The sequence below is a fragment of the Zingiber officinale genome, chromosome 8A, assembly GCF_018446385.1.
Source record: "Zingiber officinale cultivar Zhangliang chromosome 8A, Zo_v1.1, whole genome shotgun sequence".
NCBI classification, from domain to species: domain Eukaryota; kingdom Viridiplantae; phylum Streptophyta; class Magnoliopsida; order Zingiberales; family Zingiberaceae; genus Zingiber; species Zingiber officinale.
The window spans coordinates 139,913,660-139,924,548 of record NC_056000.1 but is presented as its reverse complement, the minus strand read 5'-3'; the positions used below and the strand labels follow the sequence as shown (position 1 = coordinate 139,924,548).

At 38.2% G+C, this 10,889-nt stretch overlaps 1 protein-coding gene across 2 annotated transcripts; it reads right to left on the bottom strand.

Annotated features, from left to right (window-relative positions):
- Positions 1-426: 426 nt before the first annotated feature.
- LOC122010428 (disease resistance protein RGA2-like) lies at positions 427-4,198 on the bottom strand. 2 transcript variants are annotated; one of them, XM_042566959.1, is made up of 3 exons: positions 1,615-4,198; positions 1,039-1,293; positions 427-630 (listed from the first exon to the last, which is right to left on the bottom strand). In XM_042566959.1, the coding sequence occupies exons 1-3, from the start codon at positions 4,161-4,163 to the stop codon at positions 570-572; spliced, it is 2,865 nt and encodes a 954-aa protein (XP_042422893.1). In that variant the 5' UTR covers positions 4,164-4,198; the 3' UTR covers positions 427-569. The 2 variants fall into 2 exon arrangements, with proteins under 2 accessions (XP_042422893.1, XP_042422892.1); XM_042566958.1 differs by having other exon boundaries at positions 1,039-4,198.
- Between the last annotated feature and the right edge of the window lie 6,691 nt (positions 4,199-10,889).

The following is a 10,889-nucleotide window of genomic DNA, read 5'->3' as shown; positions in this document are numbered from 1 at the left end:
AATAAATTAACAAATAGTAATTATGTTATATGTTTTAAAAAACATTAGACAATAAATTCATGCAAAGATAAAATATCGAATCGAGATGTCTCAAATAAATAATAAAATAATTTAAGATAATATTAATTTTAAAACCTCCAACAAATCGAGCAATTGTCAAATTAAGTTCATGGACATCGTTAACTATATGCATGAGTTTTGTGTCGCTGATAAACATTAATAAATCAATTTGATTAGTTGCATAAATTCATCAAAAAAAAAAAAAAAAAGTATCTCAAGACTAAGAAAGTTCACAAGCTATAACTTGTATTTGATTAATGGTGCAGGACAAATAGAGGATTTCACAACAAATGCACATTAATTTCACAAAATAAAATAAAAAATGAGCTAGATGATTAACCAAATTAAAATACACTAAGAAGATATGATTCCAACAAACAGATCAACGTCAATTAGGATCTTCTATTCTTCTTATGCCACCGCTCTAAGTCGATCGGCTGTTGCTTGCAACATGCCCAGTGAATCATTCAGTTTGGTGAAGAAAACTACTTGCATTCTTCTTCTCTCTTCTATCTTCTTCTGTTTTTCCACCATCGTTCCTCATCTTTTTTCTTCCAGGCATCGTGATAACTGAAATAATAAGCATTGTGGCTGCACTTTGTTGATCAAACTTTCAAATCTAATAAAAGAAAAAAAAATCATAATTTCTCAATCTTGTTAATTTAGTATGTCCAATGGCCAAGCAAATGGTAGGTGGGATCAATCTTTCATATGAACTGTTAAGTTTTGTTGTCAAACACATTATACTACTAATCATACTAGTCGGTTAATTTTTGTTTAATTACCTAAGTAACAAGTTTATGCAGTAATATATAGTAAGTAATAACGTCTAATAGGTAGAGAAGGGAGAAGAGAATAAATAACTACTTTGATTGAATCAATAACTAATCCAGCAGTTATCATCGGTATATATGAATAGAAGCATATATAGGAGGAGTAATTAAATGAAATCTACTAAGAGATGAAGATCACACTCACATTTGCATCTTTGGGCAACCTTTACTTGTAAGCCCCCTGAGTTTTGTAAATGCTTCTAGGTCGAATGCTAGCACTGGGCAAGCATATATGTTCAATTCTTTAAGTGAATCCAATGCTACTAAAGTCGTCAAATTGTTGCAGCTGTTAATTGTCATCTTATATAGATGCTTCAACCTTTGCATACTCTGTGGCAGACACCTTAGCTCTTGGCACCCGACTATCTCTATTATTTCAATGTTTTGGAGGTTGTCCCAACTGCAAAATTTAACAGACCATATTGTCTCGTTGTTCAACCAAATTCTAATTGTACCATAAACAAATAGATTTATTTCCTTGAGTTTTGGGCACTGAATTAATGACAATTGCCTAAGCTTTGAAAAATATCGAATATATTTTCTTTTCGTCATGTACCATTTCTCTAGTGCAAGCATTTCTGAGAAAGTGAGTTCTGTTAACATAGGAAATATGTCGCCATCACCATAGAATGTATCATCTAAGTGTGTTATTAAATCCATGCCACTTATTTCAAGTTTCCCAAGATTAGCAAGTTGACCAAGTGATGGTAACGTAGCACACCTCTTGAGATTGATGAGTCTGACCTCAACTAAAGAATTGAAACCAGCAAGTTGTTGTTTACTCATCCAAGTAGGAAATTCCACTCCCTTATAAGAAATGATCTCTAGCCTTTTTAGCTGTAAGCTGGGTCGAAGAGCTTCGAGTACCTGCAGTGATGTAGTTGATTCAGAACTTTCTTTTTTTTCTTCACCACCCCAATGTAATGACAAGTCCCAAAGACTTTGTTGGCCCATCAGTACTTCAGTTTGAATCTCCTCTGCTCGTTCTAGGTTTTGTAATCTTATTTCCTGAAGATTTGTTAAAACTTGCAACTGTGTGAGAACAAAACCTTCATTGACACCAACAAATATTCCTGACAACTTACGAAGGCCAATTGATTGCTCGATCCCATGGGGAATTTGAGACAAAGATGCACATCCTGCAACGTTGAGGATTTTCAGTGATTTAAAACTGACCAAATCCTCCGGTAGCTTCCTCAAAAAACAACAACCTTCCACATTAAGCTCTTCCAAGTTTTTGAGTCTTGTTATAGATCTTGGTAACTGCTGAAGCTTTGTGCAATAAGCTAGTTTCAAAATCTGCAACTTCTTAAGCTTATGGATTCGTCCAGGCATCTTTTGAAGATTTTTGCAATGAAGCAAACTTAAAATTTGCAAATTAAGTAGGTCAAAAAGTGATTTCGGAAGTAATTCTATCTCAAGCTTTGAAAGATGGAGGTATCTCAAGCTAACCAATTTGCTAATTTCATTTGGTAGGCTTTGGATCATACTAGTTTCTACAACTAATATATGCAAATGTACGAGTCTTACCGACATCTTGTCGAGGAACTTCGATATTGTAGTTGCTGCTTTGGTTCGCCTTTTTTTGTATACTTGAAGTGATATTGTAGTTGCTGGTTTCATTAGCCTTTTTTTGTATACTTGAAATGTCATTCTTTTATCATCTTCTTGTGTCGTTGCCTCATCTTCTCGTAAAATCAATGCTATCATCTTCTTGTTCACCTCAACTGGCATGGTCGGCAGTCGAAATGGTATCGCTCTAGCATTAATTTCCAAACGCAAATAGCGACAACACCTTGGAATAGTAGTTGAATCTCCTGGAACCTTCCTATGCAAATATACCTTCCTTGGAAAACAGAATGTTGATTCTCTTCCATAACGAAATCTCTCATAGATCTCAGTCCAACCTGGAGAGAGGCCTTCAACTGGTATGAGGCTTTCAGCGGTCAACATGTGTAAGATGACATTATAATCCTTATCAAGTAGATAATGGTATTGGAGTAATCGTACGATGGCAAATGGAAAATTCCTAACCATATGAATGTCTTTTATTTCACAAGGAAAGAGATCTTCTACTTGAATACTATGGCCTAACGATCCCCAAAACTTTGCCCCAAAAGTTTGACCAACCAATTGGAAAAGTGGCATAGCAAATGTACTGCCCTTGAATACTATGTCCCGCTTTGATGGGGGGATTGTCATTGCTGCGTGTCTCTTGAATAATTCTAGCCATGCATCATCAGATAAGGGTTTCAAGTAGTATGTTGTAATATCCTTCACCCTATTTTGAAAACTCATATCACTCACTGATTGTGTTGATGATTTGAGGATGACTAAGACTGCACTTCCCGGCCCGCCCACACGTAACAGGATGTTCTTCAACTCACTCCATTCTGGTTGCGATATCAAACTATTCAAATCTAGACAATGAAGCACCAACAAGTATCTACTCCCATCGAGTTGTTCATTAATATATTCCCACATGGCTTGTAACGGCAGCTCTAGGTGTAATTTCTGATCACAGTATTCTTCGTTGTTTATGGACTCTGCAAATTCTTTTCCGATAATCTTAATCATCTCGAGTGTCGAAACACTGGGTGATAGATCCACCCAAATGCGATGATGAAATTGTTGGCGAACCCAAGTGTGGTGGTAGATCATATATGCCAAGGTCGTCTTCCCAACCCTTTCTTCGCCATCTATGACAATAACAAAGGGGTTGTAATCATCGCCATTGTTGTTAGATGGTACTAGTTGTTGTTGTTGAAAGATTTCAATGAGTTTCTCTAGATCTTCATGTCTGCCCACCACCTCATTTTTTAAGACAATTGAGTAGTCTTCTCGGAGTGGGTTCATAGAACCCATAGGGTCCCTTGGAAGACCCATTGCAGATCCTCTCAGCGCAAGAGAATTCAAGTCGCACAACATCTCTTTCAGCTCCACTAGAATAACATGGCGAAAGTGCAAACTTGCTTCCCAATCCATGATTCGACTGAGCAACTCTCCCATATCTATAACTGCTGTAGCTACATCTGTCACCCAATCTGCAAATTCTACAGGAACATGTAAAGGCGAATTAAAACGATGATGCCAAATATAGTTAAACAGCACTCCCATCTCAGGGATTTCGATCATTGAATTGATAGCCCAAAGGCTATCACAAACCATGGCCAAGTGATTTTGGATACACAGCAAGCGGCCTTGTGCGACCATGGTAGGCGATGGTAGCACCTCCAGCAAGAGATGCTTCAATTCCAAGAACACCAACATAATTTCTTCAACCTCTTATTTTCTTTGCTAGTGAATGAGTTTATGGAATGGCTGGAGAGAATGGTAGTGAACCAAACTAGTTTTGATATCTACACCACCGTGAAGCAAACTTTATTACCATGAGCATCTTTCATTTGGCTTCCCTACAAGCAAAGTGAAGTATTCTTTTGCTCATCCAGTTGAATAAACATCATGCTCTATCCTGCAACATAAATATCCTTAATCCACATCTCAAGCAAACTGCAATCCACAAAAAGGTTTAATCCTTGTCATATTTAATTTACTAAAGTCCCCCACCCCCATCTGCAGAAGAGTATAGATTGATTAATTGTGTGGAGAAAGTAGAGAGGTTTAGCATCTTTTATATAAAGTAGAGATGGATTAATGTGTTATAATGAGGTAAGGGATTAATTTTCGATGGACATATATTTTCAGAGAAAAAATATTCTCTCACCCCCTAACTAATTTGATGGTCAACTATAAGTTGATCCATGATTATCTCTATGTTATCTTAAGGACGGATTGTAAAGAACGTCTGGTTGAGTGTCCTATTTATTTATACTTTAAAATAATTATTAAATTTATTTTATACTTTAAAATTTAATAATTTATCTAGATTATTAAATTAATAAATCTCAACTAAAAAAGTGGTTATTAATACTTATGAGATTGGCATTTAATTTGTTGTGTTTTTTTTTTGTTGTTGTTGTTGTTGTTGTTGTTGTTGTTGTTGTTGTTGTTGTTGTTGTTGTTGTTGTTGTTTATAGCCATTCTCGAACTTACGGACGTAATTTGAAGCTTCGATATTAATAGGAGTGAAGTTTCTATTAAAACTGAAGCAAATTTATTAAAATTAAATTAATTACTTTTTTTTCAACCAATTGAATCGATAAAAAAAATTAATTATTTTGGTCAATAACCAAATTAACTAATTTTTAAAAAAATATTAAAACTTTTAAATAAAAACTTAAACAATTTAATAAAAGTAAAAAAAAACTTCTTTTTATTATTTAATAAAAAGAAATTTAATTGATTTAATGGAATTTCAAAATTCATAATCAGAATTAAATCGTTTTACTTGAACTTATCGATTTTTTTTTTAAATATTGAACTTCTTAATATATTGAATCGAATTTTAGTTGGTTGGATTGTTTATTTGGTTCTATTTCACTTTATTGACAAGTAACTCATATCTAAGTGAAAATCAATGTGAGAGACGCCACGGATACAAATAAAAAGTCGTAGAAAAATTCTATTATGATTTTTTTTTGTAATAAGATTCTATTACGGTTTTTCAGATCTATTTTAGCATGTTGGGGTTTGGATAATATTTATAGGGATCATTATAAACCTATTGGTAATATCATCATTATCATGACTCTTTCATGTAGAGAGAATTCTAATAAAACTTCAGTCGTTTTATAAAGTAGACACATTATAAAACCACGATCACTCTTCTGCTCCTCCATTTTTTCCTCGTGTTTGCTCTTTCTTGTGTGTCTTTGTTTCGTTGCTCCACACAATCTTTCTCTCTTCCTCTTCTTCCGCATTAGAGGTTGCACAACAATTGGTATCAGAGCGAGGTGTTGATGGATTTCTTCAACATGTCGGGGACGTCTTCTATGAAGTTTGATATGGTGAAGTTTGATGGAATCGAGAACTTCAAATTATGACAGAGAAGGGTTAAGGACGTGTTAGTGCAACAAGACATAGTGAAGGTGCTAGGAGAATGGAAACTAGTCGGATTAGGAAGAACTTTAGGTGAAAGTGGTGGCAACAATCAAGCTTTGTCTTACGGATGTAAGCTAGGCGAAAGAGAAATAAGGAATGGCGTTTCTTTGTATTAGTTATCTGGAGCAGCGAGCTAGTCTGCCAAAAGCCAGTGCTTGTCCAGCTGGATTCCATCTGCTTCCTTCCCCCGACCCTTGTTGGGAAAGAATCCACAAAAGGGAGCATCAGGCTCTCTTATCCCAGCGAGGAAAGACAGGGGGAGAAAGGGGCTAGGCATGATGAAATATACCATGTCATGGATGAGGAATCACTAGTGACAATTTTGCAAAAGTTAGAAAAGTTTGTACATGTCAAAGTAATTACCAAACAAATTGTATCTTAAGTAAAAATTATATGGACCGAAGATGATAGAGGGAACCGATTTGAGCTAACACATCAACTTATTCAACCAAATCATGAATGATTTAAAGTTAGTTGATGTGAAGATCAAGGATAAAGACAAGGCGCTAATGTTGTTGAATTCTCTACATTCATCTCCTACGTTTGAGTATTTGGTTACTACTTTGCTGTGGGGTAAGAAAACACATAAATTGGAGGAGATTACATGTGGGTTACTAGGTCTTCATCAAAGGAAGAAAACAAACGATGAAGTTTTTCAGGAAAAATGACTTATGGTAAATAGCAACCAAGAACGTAGTAGGAGTAAATCTCGACATGGATCGAGTAATGACAACAAGCATCGTTCTAAGTCAAGAAGGAAGAAGATGATCATTTGCTACAAGTGTGGAGGAAAAGGTCATATGAAGAGAGATTGTTTAGCGATAAAGAAAAATGTTACAAATGTAACGACCCGGCCCCTCGGCCCCTTGGGCGATCCAATTGGCGGTCCCTTGGGCGGCCCCACTGGCGACCCCTTATGTCGTCAACCGACGACCCTCTGTCGTGTCATTACAATAAAAAGGCGCCTTTTTATTGTAACGTCACGGCCCCTCGGCCCCTTGGGCAGCCACATTAGCGGCCCAACTGGCGACCCCTTATGTCGTCATCCGACGACCCTCGGCTGTGCCGTTACTCACTAGGTCTTTCCACCCCTGGCCAGTGGAATTTTGTCTTCCTCAGGATTTGAACTCTAGACCTCCAGAATAAGTACTAGAGTTTATGAATCCTGGTAGCCAAGTGAGTGGCGCTCACTTGGCTACCAGAATTTATAAACTCTAGTACTTATCCTGGAGATCTAGAGTTCGAATCCTGGGGAAGGCAAAAATCCACTGGCCAGGGGTGGGAAGACCTAGTGAGTAACGGCACGGCCGAGGGTCGTCGGATGACGACATAAGGGGTCGCCAGTTGGGCCGCCATTGTGGCTGCCCAAGGGACCATCAGGGGTCGCTAGTTGGGCCGTTAGTGTGGCCGCCCAAGGGGCTGTGATGTTACAACAAAGAACAAAGGTAGTTTGACGAAGTCTGCAAACATAGTTAAAGACAGGGATGAAGCTAGACATTTTATTAAGGGGGGTGGTGGAGTCAACTAGGTATGGGGGGTGGGCGATGGAGTCAACTAGGTACTAAACCCCTTTTCTAAAAAAAATTAGGGGGGTGGTAGAGTCAACTAGGTACTAAACCCCACCACCCGCCCCCCACTCTTTGTCTCTGGTTGAAGAGGAAAATTTAGAGAGCAATGATCGAGATATGCTATCAGTTATGTTGAGTTTGAAGTAGCTGATGAATGCATGGATCTTAAACTCTACATGTTCATATCACATGACCCCAAACAATGTGTAGTTTAACACCTACAGGGTAGTGAATTCTGGTTCACTGTTGATGGGAAACAATGCATTATGCAAAGTTATTAGCATAGGAAACGTTAGAATTAAGATATTTGATGGTGTGATCGAAACCCCATGTGATGTTAGATATATAACAAAGATAAGGAAAAATTTGATATCACTAGGTACACTAGATGATATTGGTTGTGGCAGTAAATCAGTGAGCAAAGTAATAAAGGTCAGCAAGGGAGCTCTGACGGTAATGAAAAGATAAAAATTAGCATGGAACATCTACATGTTAATAGGGACTACAGTTATTGTTGGTGCGGTTAGCACTAACGATTTAACCCAGGTTTTGATGAATGACAAATCAGGTTAAGTTAGTCTGTTGTTGTCTAAACACTCTGATCGAGTGTGCAGGAGAAGTCCAGACAGGTCGACGGGCTGACCGGATGTCTGACACGAAGCCCAGCTAGGTCGACGGGCTGACCGGATAGCTGGCGAGAAGTCCAAGCGGGTCGACGGGCTGACCAGACGCTTGGCGAGAAGTCCAGCTAGGTCGATGGGCTGACCGGATAGCTGGCGAGAAGTCCAGACGGGTCGAAGGGCTGACCGGACGTCTGGCAGGTGAGTAAAGGTAAGTCACTGGAAGGGAGTGACTGTGAGGACGCGTTCCCGGGAAGGGAACATTAGGCGTCGATCCGGCTTAGATCCATTTCGGATATCTATGTCGAGATCATGACTAGATTCCGGTCTCGGAAAGACGGAATTTAAGTCATACTTTTTCATGTCAAACTCATGAACTGTTCTAACACTTTGTTTTGCAGGAAATTTATTATACTTACCTCGGACTAACCTTGTCTTGCAGGAGAAGGACCTGTTCTGGAGAAAGGTGGTCCGGGCGCCCGGAGGGGATCCGGGCGCCCGGAGGTCCTGGCGCCCGGAAGGGATCCGGGCGCCCGGGAGGCAAGTTTTATCCCGATTGCGCGTCGCCACGTGGAGCTCACTGGTTGGACCTGCCACGTCTCACCAGGGCGCCTGGAAGGGATCCAAGGCGCCCTGAGCTTCATATAAAAGAAGGGACAAGGGTAGAGCTTCGATATGAACTCAGAATCCAAGATCTGCTGCTCTGTGCTCTTGCGACGCCACGAAAAGCTCTCCGACTCAGTGCTGGTTTTGTTTTAATTCTATTGTCGGTATCTTCTTTATCTGTCAATTCTTGTACTTAACTCTGTAATATTCGAATTGATAGTGATTGCCCAACGAAAGTACTCACGGAGTACGGGCCTTCGAGTAGGAGTCGTCACAGGCTCCGAACAAAGTAAAAAACATCGTGTTCAGTTTGTTTAAGTTTTTTATTATTCCGCTGCACTTAACTTTTCTTAACGCTGGTTTTTCGAATCGATATTCACTCCCCCCCCCCTTTATCGACGTTTCACGATCCAACAGTTATGGTGGAGTTACCTCGGTAGAGTTTGAATCAGACAATACTATCTTGTGGCATATGCGATTAGGGCATATGCAGGGGTGGATCCAAGATTTTAAATTGGGGGAGGGGGCATATTAAGTGACAAAAATAATTATCATAAAAACTTTACTCACCTTTAAATGACCGCATTTAGCAGCCTCTGAATTCTTGATTTAAGGTCGAAATCTTGCTCAAAACTTCTTAGAAATTATCATCCTAGGTTGCACGATGGTAGATGAGATGATGACGATGATGAATAAGTTCGCGTGTTGCTCTGATACAAAACAAGGGCTGATGGCTCGTCTCAAGGTCACGACATTACTTTGAGATTTTGGTACCAAACTACCAATAAAAAGCTTAAGTAATAGGATTTCCGAATATATAATCAATTTTGAATTCCGACGATCGACAACTGGCACAATCGATAGTGAAAAAAGCGGTAAGAGTTTTGGAGTAAATTCAGAAAGATCAGGATGTCCCATCATCGACAGAGAATGTCATTTAAAGAGAATGCCTATTAATAAATTAGGAAAAATTTCTATATAGTAATAAACTAATAATATTATTATTAAGAATGTTTATTAATAATATTTGTATGAAATTAAGGATCAATCAAATAAAAATATAAGATTAATAATGTTTTTTTTGAAGATTTATGTGTTTTTAAATGAAAGTTTCATTTAAATTTTTTAATCAAATGTAACTACCAATATCTCCTAAAATAATCTTAGCCCATCCGTCCTAGATGCTTGTCACATGAATTGTGATTAGAGTACCATTACTCTGAAATGACATTTTTCCTAATGTATAGATGACCAATTCAATGAGCGATGACAAACTAAGGTGAGATGTAAAAATTCTTCATATTAATGCATGTAGGGCTACAATAAAGTCATTACATGTGGTAAAAGGTGATTCGCTCACTCATAGCACCCCCGTTAACTCGTCACTAGATTAATATGGAGGAGGTAAATCACGGGTGACTACTAGCCATTAGTGCAGATGGCAAGGCATGGGGGGAGGTATGCTCGAACAGACCGAGTTTCGACCCTAAGACCTCATAATAAAGTCATTACATGAACCAAGGTTTTGGTAGCAGCTAAAGCAATCATTAAAAAGGGGTATTATTGCACTAACATAGAAAATATCTATAACATATCAAAGGGATTCCTTCCCATCAAGATATCGCATCCTCATGTGCATCTGAGTAAATGTGGGATATTGTAACATCACAAGAAAGATTTGTTGAAGAATGTCAAGATGTGCAACCTTGAATTTTATAAATTCTGTATCATTGGGAAATAGAGAAAAGTGTAATTCAAGATGACAACAAACAAGACGGAAGTAATTTTAGATTATGTACATATGAACCTTTAGGGACCAGCCAATGTAGTATCACGAGGAGGGCACTTGTATCTTATGAGTTTTATTGATGATTAATCACGAAAGATCTGAATATACTTTATACGTCACGAGTCAGAAACTTAATTACCTATATCACTAGTCATGTATATTAAACAACCACTTTCAGTAATCCATTTATCGGAATGAGTTTCCTTCCAAGTGTTAATAAAGAAATGTTTAGGATCCCAAGCTTGGCTATTTTATATTTAGTGAAAATACTAGTGATACGATGCGTAAAGGGGGGACATGGCAGTCAAGAGTGGTCAAAGTCAAGGGAACGTGGCAGCCCAAAACAGTCAAAGTTAAGAGGATGTGGCAGTCAACGGTCAGGAAAAGGGGGGAGTTGGAGAGCATCGATGAA

Coding starts and splice junctions, on each gene's coding strand:
- LOC122010428 (XM_042566958.1), bottom strand. CDS start 4,163: ATGTTGGTGTTCTTGGAATTGAAGCATCTCTTGCTGGAGGTGCTACCA. Junction 631..1,038: donor GGTTGCCCAAAGATGCAAAT/GTGAGTGTGATC, acceptor TTATTATTTCAG/TTATCACGATGCCTGGAAGA.